This window comes from Triticum urartu, chromosome 1A, assembly GCF_056163025.1.
Source record: "Triticum urartu cultivar PI428250 chromosome 1A, HENAU_Tu73, whole genome shotgun sequence".
NCBI classification, from domain to species: Eukaryota; Viridiplantae; Streptophyta; class Magnoliopsida; order Poales; family Poaceae; genus Triticum; species Triticum urartu.
Window position 1 is genome coordinate 395,048,521 of NC_141873.1, and position 13,863 is coordinate 395,062,383.

At 45.3% G+C, this 13,863-nt stretch overlaps 2 protein-coding genes across 2 annotated transcripts in view; both read right to left on the reverse strand.

Annotated features, from left to right (window-relative positions):
* The window catches only part of LOC147991387 (uncharacterized), a 30,765-nt gene extending 18,296 nt beyond the window's left edge, over positions 1-12,469 (reverse strand). Inside the window, exons 1-4 of the mRNA XM_087538646.1 lie at positions 12,309-12,469; positions 11,889-12,198; positions 11,721-11,819; positions 11,496-11,626 (exon numbers count right to left, since the gene is read on the reverse strand). Coding sequence (XP_087394772.1) covers positions 11,496-11,626; positions 11,721-11,819; positions 11,889-12,198; positions 12,309-12,469 — 701 coding nt within the window. The remainder of the gene's footprint in view (positions 1-11,495; positions 11,627-11,720; positions 11,820-11,888; positions 12,199-12,308) is intronic.
* Positions 12,470-12,789: 320 nt separating this feature from the next.
* On the reverse strand, positions 12,790-13,663 carry LOC147991388 (uncharacterized). The gene is made up of 3 exons (XM_087538647.1): positions 13,607-13,663; positions 13,196-13,537; positions 12,790-12,867 (listed from the first exon to the last, which is right to left on the reverse strand). The coding sequence occupies exons 1-3, from the start codon at positions 13,661-13,663 to the stop codon at positions 12,790-12,792; spliced, it is 477 nt and encodes a 158-aa protein (XP_087394773.1).
* Positions 13,664-13,863: the final 200 nt, after the last annotated feature.

The following is a 13,863-nucleotide window of genomic DNA, read 5'->3' on the forward strand; positions in this document are numbered from 1 at the left end:
AAATGATACCTGACATTAGAAAAGCTTTAGCATACGAACTACATGATCTTGTGCTAGGCTTAGGATTGGGTCTTTGTCCATCACATCATTCTCCTAATGATGTGATCCCGTTATCAATGACATCCAATATCCATGGTCAGGAAACCGTAACCATCTATTGATCAACGAGCTAGTCAACTAGAGGCTTACTAGGGACATGGTGTTGTCTATGTATCCACACATGTATCTGAGTTTCCTATCAATACAATTCTGGCATGGATAATAAACGATTATCATGAACAAGGAAATATAATAATAACTATTTATTATTGCCTCTAGGGCATATTTCCAATAGTCTCCCACTTGCACTAGAGTCAATAATCCAGTTCACATCGATATGTGATTAACACTCAAGGTCACATCCCCATGTTACTAACACCCAAAGAGTTTACTAGAGTCAATAATCTAGTTCACATTACCATGTGATTAACACTCGATGAGTTCTGGGTTTGATCATGTTATGCTTGTGAGAAATGTTATAGTCAACGGGTCTGAATCTTTCAGATCCGTATGTACTTCGCAAATCTCTATGTCATCTTGTAGATGCAGCTACTACGCTATATTTGGAGCCATTTCAAATAACTGTTCTACTTGGAGCTATTCTAAATTGTTGCTCCATTACACGTATCCGGTATCTCTACTGAGAGCTATCCAGATAGGTGTTAAGCTTGCATCGACGTAACTCTTTACGTCGAACTCTTTATCACCTCCATAACCGAGAAACATATCCTTATTCCTCTAAGGATAATTTAGACCGCTATCTGGTGATCTACTCCTAGATTACCTTTGTACCCTCTTGCCAGATATGTGGCAAGGCACACTTCAGGTGCGGTACACAGCATAGCATACTGTAGAGAGCCTATGGTAAAAGCATAGGGGACGACCTTCGTCCTTTCTCTCTATTCTGCCGTGGTCGAGCTTTAAGTCTTAAGTTCATACCTTACAACTCAGGCAAGAACTCCTTCCTTGACTGATCCATCTTGAACACCTTCAAGATCATGTCAAGGTATGTGCTCATTTGAAAGTACCGTTAAGCGTTTCGATCTATCCTTATAGATCTTAATGCTCAATACTCAAGTAGCCTAATCCAGGTTTTCCATTGAAAAACACTTTCCAAATAACCCTATATGCTTTCCAGAAATTCTACATCATTTCTGATCAACAATGTGTCAACAACATATACTCATCAGAAATTCTATAGTGCTCCCACTCACTTCTTTGGAAATACAAGTTTCTCATAAACTTTGTATACACTCAAAATCTTTGATCATCTCATCAAAGCATACATTCCAACTCCGAGATGCTTACTCCAGTCCTTAGAAGGATTGCTGGAGCTTTGCATACTTATTAGCATCTTTCAGGATTGACAAAACCTTCCGGTTGTATCACATACAACCTTTCCTCAAGAAAATCGTTGAGAAAACAATGTTTTTGACATCCTATCTGCAAGATTTCATAAACAATGCAGTAATCGCTAATATAATTCCAACAGACTCTTAGCATCGCTACGAGTGAGAAAGTCTCATCGTAGTCAACTCTTTGAACTTGTCGGAAAACATCTTAACGACAAGTCGAGCTTTCTTAATGGTGACATTTACCATCATTGTCCGTCTTCCTTTTAAAATCCATTTGTACTCAATAGCCTTATGACCATCGAGCTGTTCTGCCAAAGTCTACACTTTGTTTTCATACATGGATCATCTCTCGGATTTTATGGCCTCGAGCCATTTATCGGAATCCGGGCCCACCATCGCTTCTCCATAGCTCGTAGGTTCATTGTTGTCTAGCAACATGACTTCCAAGACAGGATTACGTACCACTCTGAAGTAGTACGCATCCTTGTCATCCCACGAGGTTTGGTAGTGACTTGATCTGAAGTTTCATGATCACTATCATAAGCTTCCACTTCAATTGGTATACGTGCCACAGGAACAACTCCCTGTGCCCTGCCACACACTAGTTGAAGAGACGGTTCAATAACCTCATCAAGTCTCCACCATCCTCCCACTCAATTCTTTCGAGAGAAACTTTTCCTCGAGAAAGGACCCGATTCTAGAAACAATCCCTTATTGCTTTCGGATCTGAGACAGGAGGTATACCCAACTGTTTTGGGTGTCCTATGAAGATGCATTTATCCGCTTTGGGTTCGAGCTTATCAGCCTGAAACTTTTTCACATAAGCGTCGCAGCCCCAAACTTCTAAGAAATGACAGCTTAGGTTTCTCTAAACCATAGTTCATATGGTGTCATCTCATCGGAATTACGTGGTGCCCTATTTAAAGTGAATGTGGTTGTCTTTAATGCCTAACCCATAAACTATCGTGGTAATTCGATAAGAGACATCATGGTATGCATCATATCCAATAGGGTGCAGTTATGATGTTCGGACACACCATCACACTATGGTGTTCCAGGCTGTATTAGTTGTGAAACAATTTCCACAATGTCTTAATTCTGTGCTAAACTCGTAATTCAGATATTCATCTCTATGATCATATCGTAGATATTTTATCCTCTTGTCACGATGATCTTTCAACTTCACCCTGAAATTACTTGAACCTTTCAATAATTTAGACTCGTGATTCATCAAGTAAATATACTCAACATCTACTCAAATCATCTGTGAAGTAAGAACATAATGATATCCACTACATGCCTCAGCACTCATTGGATTGCACACATCAAAATGTATTACTTCCAACAAGTTGCTTTCTAGTTCCATTTTACTGAAAACGAGGCTTTCAGTCATCTTGCCCATATGGTATGATTTGCATGTCTCAAGTCATTCAAAATCAAGTGAGTCCAAACGGTCCATTTGCATGGAGTTTCTTCATGCATATACACCAATAGACATGGTTCGCATGTCTCAAACCTTTCAAAAATGAGTGAGTCCAAAGATCCATCAACATGGAGCTTCCTTATGCGTTTTATACCGATATGACTTACGTGGCAGTGCCACAAGTAGGTGGTACTATCATTACTATCTTTTGGCATGAACATGTGTATCACTACGATCGAGATTCAATAAACCATTCATTTTAGGTGCAAGACCATTGAAGGTATTATTCAAATAAACAGAGTAACCATTATTCTCCTTAAATGAATAACCGTATTGCGATAGACATAATCCAATCATGTCTATGCTCAACGCAACCACCAAATGACAATTATTTAGGTTTAACACCAATCTCGATGGTAGAGGGAGCGTGCGATGCTTGATCATATCAACATTGGAAACACTTCCAACACATATCGTCAGCTCACCTTTAGCTAGTCTCTGTTTATTCCGTAGCTCTTATTTCGAGTTACTAACACTTAGCAACCGAACCGGTATCTGATACCCTGGTGCTACTAGGAGTACTAGTAAAGTACACATTAACATAATACATCCAATATACTTCTATCGACCTTGCCAGCCTTCTTATCTACCAAGTATCTAGGGTAATTCTGCTCCAGTGGCTGTTCCCTTTATTACAGAAGCACTTAGTCTCGGGTTTGGGTTCAACCTTGGGTTTCTTCACTTGAGCAGCAACTGACTTGTCGTTTCATGAAGTATCCCTTTCTTGCCCTTGCCCTTCTTGAAACTAGTGGTTTTTAACTAACCATCAACAATTGATGCTCCTACTTGACTTCTACTTTCGCGGTGTCAAGCATCGCGAATATATCACATCTATCCCTGATATGTTATAGTTCATTACGAAGCTCTAGCAGCTTGGTGGTAATGACTTTGGAGAAACATCACTATCTTATCTGGAAGATTAACTCCCACTCAATTCAAGTGATTGTTGTACTCAGACAATCTGAGCACAAGCTCAACGATTGAGCTTTTCTCCCTTAGTTTGCAGGCTAAGAAAATCGTCGGAGGTCTTATACCTCTTGACGTGGGCACGAGCCTGAAATCCCAATTTCAGCCCTCGAAACATCTCATATGTTCCGCGACATTTCAAAAATGTCTTTGGTGCCTCAATTCTAAACCATTTAACATTACCGAACTATCATGTAGTCATCAAAACGTGTATGTCAGATGTTCGCAACATCCACAGATCACGCTCGAGATTCAGCACACTGAGCGGTGCATTAAGGACATAAGCCTTCTATGAAGCAATGAGGACAATCCTCAATTTACGGACCTAGTCCGCATAATTGCTACTATCAACTTTCAACTAAATTTTCTCTAGGAACATAACTAAACAGTAGAACTGAAGCGCGAGCTACGACATAATTTGCGAAGACCTTTTGACTATGTTCAGGATAATTAAGTTCATCTTATGAACTCCCACTCAGATAGACATCCCTCTAGTCATCTAAGTGATTACATGATCCGAGTCAACTAGGCCGTGTCCGATCATCACGTGAGACGGACTAGTCAACATCGGTGAACATCTTCATGTTGATCGTATCTTCTATACGACTCATGTTCGACCTTTCGGTCTTCTGTGTTCTGAGGCCATGTCTGTACATGCTAGGCTTGTCAAGTCAACCTAAGTGTTTGCATGTGTAAATCTGTCTTACACCCGTTGTATGTGAACGTTGGAATCTATCACACCCGATCATCACGTGGTGCTTAGAAACAAACGAATTGTCGCAACGGTGCACAGTTAGGGGGAACACTTTCTTGAAATTTTAATGAGGGATCATCTTATTTACTACCGTCGTTCTAAGCAAATAAGATGTATAAACATGATAAACATCACATGCAATTAAATAGTGACATGATATGGCCAATATCATATTGCTCCTTTTGATCTCCATCTTCGGGGCTCCATGATCATCATCGTCACCGGCATGACACCATGATTTCCATCATCATGATCTCCATCATCGTGTCTCCATGAAGTTGTCTCGCCAACTTATTACTTCTACTACTACAGCTAACGGTTAGCAATAAAGTAAAGTAATTACATGACGTTTATGTTGACACGCAGGTCATAAATAAATTAAGACAACTCCTATGGCTCCTGCCGGTTGTCATACTCATCGACATGCAAGTCGTTTCCTATTACAAGAACATGATCAATCTCATACATCACATATATCATTCATCACATCCTTTTGGCCATATCACATCACATAGCATACCCTGCAAAAACAAGTTAGACGTCCTCTAATTGTTGTTTGCATGTTTTACGTGGCTGCTATGGGTTTCTAGCAAGAACGTTTCTTACCTACGCAAAAACCACAATGTGATATGCCAATTGCTATTTACCCTTCATAAGGACCCTTTTCATCGAATCCGATCCGACTAAAGTGGGAGAGACAGACACCCGCTAGCCACCTTATGCAACTAGTGCATGTCAGTCGGTGGAACCAGTCTCACGTAAGAGTACGTGTAAGGTCGGTCCGGGCCGCTTCATCCCACAATGCCGCCGAATCAAGATTGGACTAGTAACGGTAAGCATATTGAACAAAATCAACGCCCACAACTACTTTGTGTTCTACTCGTGCATAGAAACTACGCATAGACCTAGCTCATGATGCCACTGTTGGGGAACGTAGAAATAATTCAAAATTTTCCTACGTGTCACCAAGATCAATCTATGGAGTCATCTAGCAACGAGGGAGGAGTGGATCTACATACCCTTGTAGATCGCGCGCGGAAGCGTTCAAGAGAACGGGGTTGATGGAGTCGTACTCGTCGTGATCCAAATCACCGATGATCCTAGCGCCGAACGGACGGCACCTCCGCGTTCAACACACGTACGAAGCAGCGACGTCTCATCCTTCTTGATCTAGCAAGGGGGAAGGAGAGGTTGATGGAGATCCAGCAGCACGACGGCGTGGTGGTGGAAGTAACGGGATTCCAACAGGGCTTCGCCAAGCGCTGCGGGAGGAGGGAGATGTGTCACAGGAGGGAGAGGGAGGCGCCAGGGCTTAGGTATGGTTGCCCTCCCTTCCCCCCACTATATATAGGGCCAAGGGAGAGGGGGAGGGCGCAGCCTTGACCCTTCCTCCAAGGAAGGGTGCGGCCAAGTGGGGGAGGAGTCCATCCTCCCCAAGGCACCTCGGAGGTGCCTTCCCCTTTTAGGACTCTCCCCTCCTCTTGTCCCTTTGGCGCATGGGCCTCTAGGGGCTGGTGCCCTTGGCCCATATAGGCCAAGGCGCACCCCCTACAGCCCATGTGCCCCCCGGGGCAGGTGGCCCCACCCGGTGGACCCCCGGGACCCTTCCGGTGGTCCCGGTACAATACCGGTGACCCCGAAACTTGTCCCGATGGCCGAAACAGCACTTCCTATATATAATTATTTACCTCCGGACCATTCCGGAACTCCTCGTGACGTCCGGGATCTCATCCGGGACTCAGAACAACTTTCGGGTTACCGCATACTAATATCTCTATAACCCTAGCGTCACCGAACCTTAAGTGTGTAGACCCTACGGGTTCGGGAGACATGCAGACATGACCGAGACGTTCTCCGGTCAATAACCAACAGCGGGATCTGGATACCCATGTTGGCTCCCACATGTTCCACGATGATCTCATCGGATGAACCACGATGTCAAGGACTTAATCAATCCCGTATGCAATTCCCTTTGTCTAGCGGTACGATACTTGCCCGAGATTCGATCGTCGGTATCCCGATACCTTGTTCAATCTCGTTACCGGCAAGTCTCTTTACTCGTTCCGTAACACATCATCCCGTGATAAACTCCTTGATCACATTGTGCACATTATGATGATGTCCTACCGAGTGGGCCCAGAGATACCTCTCCGTTTACACGGAGTGACAAATCCCAGTCTCGATTCGTGCCAACCCAACAGACACTTTCGGAGATACCTGTAGTGTACCTTTATAGCCACCCAGTTACGTTGTGACGTTTGGCACACCCAAAGCACTCCTACGGTATCCGGGAGTTGCACAATCTCATGGTCTAAGGAAATGATACCTGACATTAGAAAAGCTTTAGCATACGAACTACATGATCTTGTGCTAGGCTTAGGATTGGGTCTTTGTCCATCACATCATTCTCCTAATGATGTGATCCCGTTATCAATGACATCCAATATCCATGGTCAGGAAACCGTAACCATCTATTGATCAACGAGCTAGTCAACTAGAGGCTTACTAGGGACATGGTGTTGTCTATGTATCCACACATGTATCTGAGTTTCCTATCAATACAATTCTGGCATGGATAATAAACGATTATCATGAACAAGGAAATATAATAATAACTATTTATTATTGCCTCTAGGGCATATTTCCAATAGTCTCCCACTTGCACTAGAGTCAATAATCCAGTTCACATCGATATGTGATTAACACTCAAGGTCACATCCCCATGTTACTAACACCCAAAGAGTTTACTAGAGTCAATAATCTAGTTCACATTACCATGTGATTAACACTCGATGAGTTCTGGGTTTGATCATGTTATGCTTGTGAGAAATGTTATAGTCAACGGGTCTGAATCTTTCAGATCCGTATGTACTTCGCAAATCTCTATGTCATCTTGTAGATGCAGCTACTACGCTATATTTGGAGCCATTTCAAATAACTGTTCTACTTGGAGCTATTCTAAATTGTTGCTCCATTACACGTATCCGGTATCTCTACTGAGAGCTATCTAGATAGGTGTTAAGCTTGCATCGACGTAACTCTTTACGTCGAACTCTTTATCACCTCCATAACCGAGAAACATATCCTTATTCCTCTAAGGATAATTTAGACCGCTATCTGGTGATCTACTCCTAGATTACCTTTGTACCCTCTTGCCAGATATGTGGCAAGGCACACTTCAGGTGCGGTACACAGCATAGCATACTGTAGAGAGCCTATGGTAAAAGCATAGGGGACGACCTTCGTCCTTTCTCTCTATTCTGCCGTGGTCGAGCTTTAAGTCTTAAGTTCATACCTTACAACTCAGGCAAGAACTCCTTCCTTGACTGATCCATCTTGAACACCTTCAAGATCATGTCAAGGTATGTGCTCATTTGAAAGTACCGTTAAGCGTTTCGATCTATCCTTATAGATCTTAATGCTCAATACTCAAGTAGCCTAATCCAGGTTTTCCATTGAAAAACACTTTCCAAATAACCCTATATGCTTTCCAGAAATTCTACATCATTTCTGATCAACAATGTGTCAACAACATATACTCATCAGAAATTCTATAGTGCTCCCACTCACTTCTTTGGAAATACAAGTTTCTCATAAACTTTGTATACACTCAAAATCTTTGATCATCTCATCAAAGCATACATTCCAACTCCGAGATGCTTACTCCAGTCCTTAGAAGGATTGCTGGAGCTTTGCATACTTATTAGCATCTTTCAGGATTGACAAAACCTTCCGGTTGTATCACATACAACCTTTCCTCAAGAAAATCGTTGAGAAAACAATGTTTTTGACATCCTATCTGCAAGATTTCATAAACAATGCAGTAATCGCTAATATAATTCCAACAGACTCTTAGCATCGCTACGAGTGAGAAAGTCTCATCGTAGTCAACTCTTTGAACTTGTCGGAAAACATCTTAATGACAAGTCGAGCTTTCTTAATGGTGACATTTACCATCATTGTCCGTCTTCCTTTTAAAATCCATCTGTACTCAATAGCCTTATGACCATCGAGCTGTTCTGCCAAAGTCTACACTTTGTTTTCATACATGGATCATCTCTCGGATTTTATGGCCTCGAGCCATTTATCGGAATCCGGGCCCACCATCGGATACGTGTATATTTTGAATGGTGGGCAGTAAGCTGGTGCAGTTGCAAGCAGAGCGTCGTGGCGGGATCTACATGTGAAGTGGAGTACATGGCAGCCTCGGAGGCAGCGCATGAAGCAATTTGGGTGAAGGAGTTCATCACCGACCTAGGAGTCATACCCAATGCGTCGGGGCCGATCAAACTCTTCTGTGACAACACTGGGGCTATTGCACTTGCCAAGGAGCGCAGGTTTCACAAGAAGACCAGGCACATCAAGCGTCGCTTCAACTCCATTCGTGAAAATGTTCAAGATGGAGACATAGATATTTGTAAAGTACATACGGACCTGAATGTAGCAGATCCATTGACTAAACCTCTCCCTAGAGCAAAACATGATCAACACCAGAATTCCATTGGTGTTCGATTCATCACAATGTAACTAGATTATTGACTCTAGTGCAAGTGGGAGACTGTTGGAAATATGCCCTAGAGGCAATAATAAAAGGATTATTATTATATTTCCTTGTTCATGATAATTGTCTTTTATTCATGCTATAAGTGTGTTATCCGGAAATCGTAATACATGTGTGAATACATAGACACCAACATGTCCCTAGTAAGCCTCTAGTTGACTAGCTCGTTGATCAACAGATAGTCATGGTTTCCTGACTATGGACATTGGATGTCATTGATAAAGAGATCACATCATTAGGAGAATGATGTGATGGACAAGACCCAATCCTAAACACAGCACAAGATCGTATAGTTCATTTGCTAGAGTTTTTCCAATGTCAAGTATCTTTTCCTTAGACCATGAGATCGTGTAACTCCCGGATACCGTAGGAGTGCTTTGGGTGTACCAAACGTCACAACGTAACTGGGTGACTATAAAGGTATACTACGGGTATCTCCGAAAGTGTCTGTTGGGTTGACACGGATCAAGACTGGGATTTGTCACTCCGTATGACGGAGAGGTATCTCTGGGCCCACTCGGTAATGCATCATCATAATGAGCTCAAAGTGACCAAGTGTCTGGTCACGGGATCATGCATTACGGTACGAGTAAAGTGACTTGCCGGTAACGAGATTGAACGAGGTATTGGGATACCGACGATCGAATCTCGGGCAAGTAACATACCGATTGACAAAAGGAATTGTATATGGGGTTGCTTGAATCCTCGACATCGTGGTTCATCTCCTAGGGCCGCCCCCTAGGAGATCCCATCTCCTAGGGCCGGCGCCCCCCCTTGGGGAGCCTATATAAAGGGGGGGGAGGGGCAGCCGCACCCTTGACTCTTGGCGCCTCCCTCTCCCCTGCTACACCTCTCCCTCTCGCAGAAGAACGGCGAAGCCCTGCTGCGATGACTGCTGCATCCACCACCACGCCGTCGTGCTGCTGGATCTTCATCAACCTCTTCTCCCCCTTGCTGGATCAAGAAGGAGGAGACGTCACGCTGACCGTACGTGTGTTGAACATGAAGGTGCCGTCCGTTCGGCGCTAGGATCTCCGGTGATTTGGATCACGTCGAGTACGACTTCCTCATCCCCGTTCTTTGAACGCTTCCGCGCGTGATCTACAAAGGTATGTAGATGCAATCCGATCACTCGTTGCTAGATGAACTCATAGATGGATCTTGGTGAAACCGTAGGAACATTTTTGTTTTCTGCAACGTTCCCCAACATATACGGCCGTGGCTAAATTTCGTGTTTTGACCCTTTTGACAAACAAAATCAAAATCTGACCCCGGTTTGAAATATTTTCGGGATTTGACCCTTTTGCTACCGCCAGAGTCTCTGGCGGTAGGGTTAGACAGCCTACCGCCAACGTCACTGGCGGTAGGGTGTGACGGAGGGGACGGCGGCCGTCGCCGCGTGCTGACGTGGATAAGTACCCTACCGCCAGGGGCCCTGGCGGTAGGCTGTCTAACCTTACCGCCAGTGCCTCTGGCGGTAAGGTGTGGCAGGGTTTTGCCATGCAGACATTCTGTAACGAAAGATGCAAGGGCCCTGGCGGTAGGTTCACCCTACCGCCAGCCCCCATGGCGGTAGGTTGTCTGATCCTACCGCCAGGACCCCTGACGGTAGGGTCTTGTGTTTTGCCGTATAGAGCTTCTGTAACGAAATATGAAAGGGCCCTGGCGGTAGGTTCACCCTACCGCCATGGGGGCTGGCGGTAGGTTGTCTAACCCTACCGCCAGGGTGTCTGGCGGTAGGGTCCTCTGTTTTGTTTTTCAAGTTCATTTGGTTGCTTGTTCTCAAATTCAATATGACAGCAATATCACAGCAAGTTTCACAAATATGACAGCAATATCATAGATTTTAAACAATTAAACTTGGGCATCACATAGATCCATATGAAGATAACTTGAAGTGCATAGAACATTTCAAACACATAGATGCACAAATAGCAAACACATAGTTCCACGTAGTTTCACAAGCACTAGACAAGTTCAACCAAACGAAGTTCAACCAAACTAAAAGAGCCAAGTATCGAAGAGCATAATCAGTTGCTCCTTCACCTCTTGGAGGTACGGTCCTCGTTACTCTTTGAACGAGTCTCTTCGGTCTTCTTCTTGGGCCGGCGAGGAACCGTTCTCTAGAAAGGGTCCGGACTCAGCAAATCCTTCTTTTTCGAATTCCTCTTCGGCAGCTGAGATGCTTGAGATGTTTGAGTTGGTGGAGGTCCATAATATTCATCGTACTCCTCCTCCCCGTTGCTCTCCTCCTCCTCCCCTTCTTCATGTGTGGCCTCCTCCTCCTTCTCCCCTTCTTCATGTGTGGCCTCCTCCTCCTCCTCCTCCCCAACCAACCTAGACGACGGGGGAGCATGGCTCGATGAGCCGATGAGACCCTGTGTGGCTACAGGCTGATAAGCTTCAACTGACCCAGCTCCAGCACACCCAAGCAGCCCTACCAGCTTGCGACAACGCTTCACGAACTTCTGCACTCACAATGAAACAAGGGCATAATAAGTATCAGATCGACTGATTGCAGGTGAACAAGATGCATCTGTTCCGAGGAGGCTGGAATTGTACCTTCATCGTCCCCCTCACTTTGTTCTCAGATTCTATGCTCCCGGGGAGATCACCTAGTGCATCTGAGGCTTCAAAGATGCATCTGTTCAGCTCACCAGACTGCAACGACATAAGTCAGTCACGATGACGAATAAACTAATTTAAATACAACCGTCGGTTCAAACTTACCACTCTGTTGATGAGGGGTGCAAACTCCCTAAATCTACTGTGCATGTCTCTGATGCCGGTCTGGTAGGCCTCTTCCTCGGGGTCATCCCTCTCCAGCTCCGCGATGTCTTCCGCCGTCCACCGAGGCCTGAGACGAAGACGGTGCTTCTGGCCATCATCGTACCACCTCATGTGTCGGCTCAGGTAAGCATCCCAGTCAGTAACTTTCCTCTCCACGTCTTTACAGAACCTCCGTCGGTTCCACTCCGTCGCATGAGTTTTATGCTTCTCTCCCCAGTCTGTGATCGACCGATTCTTCTGCCGGCTCATCCTGCAAGGCATAAGCAACAAGAATCATCATAAGCACAATGAGATCATCATAAGCAACAAGAAACATGATAAGCGTAATGAAATCATGGGCACGGAGAACAAAGCGCTCACAGGTGGAGCGCGTGGCCGCCGGTATCGGTGGGCTGGCCCGGTGGGGTATGCTGATAAATCCCAAATTGTGTGGCCACGCGGTGTGGCAAGTGCCACTCGACGGCGTACACACATATCATGGGCACGATGCACCGCCAGAGACCACGGTCCGCATCGCACATCACGTTCAGATCAAAGCCCCACTGTCGGTCATGATATGGCCACCAGTTTACCTGTTACATATACATTGGTAAGTTCCCACTCTCGGTCAAAAGTGGAATCAAAGAGAAAGGTGTTGAGCGAGTTCATATACCTGCGTATGCGTCAAAGCGTCCAACTCGTTGGTGTAGGTCTTGTACGAAGTCTTGTTTAGGCCCGTGTAGAGTTTGACAACGTCCCACTCGTAAGCTATGGTGGGGTGTCGAGTCTCGTCGCCGTCTTCGCTATAGGCACCCCACGGGCGTCTTGGCAACTTCTCCGGACGCCCCACCGGCAGCCGCTCCTACATCCAAATGGAGAAGGCCCAGACAAAGCCACCCATATTGGACTTGTCTCCCGTCCTCTGCGTTGCGTCGTCAAGCTGCAAAACATCAAATGAGGATCAAATATAAGAAAATGTCATGGACACACTTTCGTAGGTAGGTAGGCAATTAGATCCTCTCTTACCGAACGGTATAGGTAGGCGAGAGATGCGGTCCCCCAACTGTACCCTGCCTCCCAGTCCGCTAGGAAGAAGAGATACGACCAGTTGGCAGAGTTCTCGGAGCTGTCTGGAAACACGACCTCCGTGAGAAGATACCACAGGTAGGCCCTCGCCTACCACTCCACGGTCGTCTCGTCGTCGCCTTCGGGGCATTTCTGCCAGTGCTCCGAGAGCCAGGTCAACGGCACACCGGATGTACAGTTACCCTTGACAGCGGGGCAGTCGCCGATGAGGGCTGCAACCCTCTGCTGCCAGTTGGTCCTCTCCACTCGCCCGGTGCATGACCCTCGATCGGCATGGCAGTAATCATCGCCCAATCCTCGAGGGTCACCGTCATCTCCCCGCATGACAGATGAAAAGAATGGGTCTCCGGTCGCCACCGGTCAATCAACGCCGTCAGAGCTGCGTGGACAAGCGTCGGCGGCTGACGCTTGAACGGCAACACAAAACCCAACAGACGGGCTCTCTTGAAGAATGGCGTGTAGCGCTTGTCGTAGTCCATATGCCCATGAACCCCGTGACCCCTCATGCGCAGTGGCTGGAGCATCTGTCAAAAAGTGAACGCCAAAAGTTAGAAAACTATTTTCATCAATCCGAAAAATTTCATATCACTTACCTCTCCGTTCTCTATGAACCGGGCACGATAACCCTTGTCGAATGCCCAGTCCAGCATGGAGTACCGTGTGCCGATGTTGTCCGCAAGAGGTGGCCGCCTTAATAAAATTTCATAAACAAAACCACCATAAGCATAAAGCATACATAAACAAAAAATGAACTCAAATCATATCAACATGCATCATATCAAAATAAAATTTTAAGCATATTCCTCCAACAACAACTACTACACATGATGGATCAAATCATATCAACATG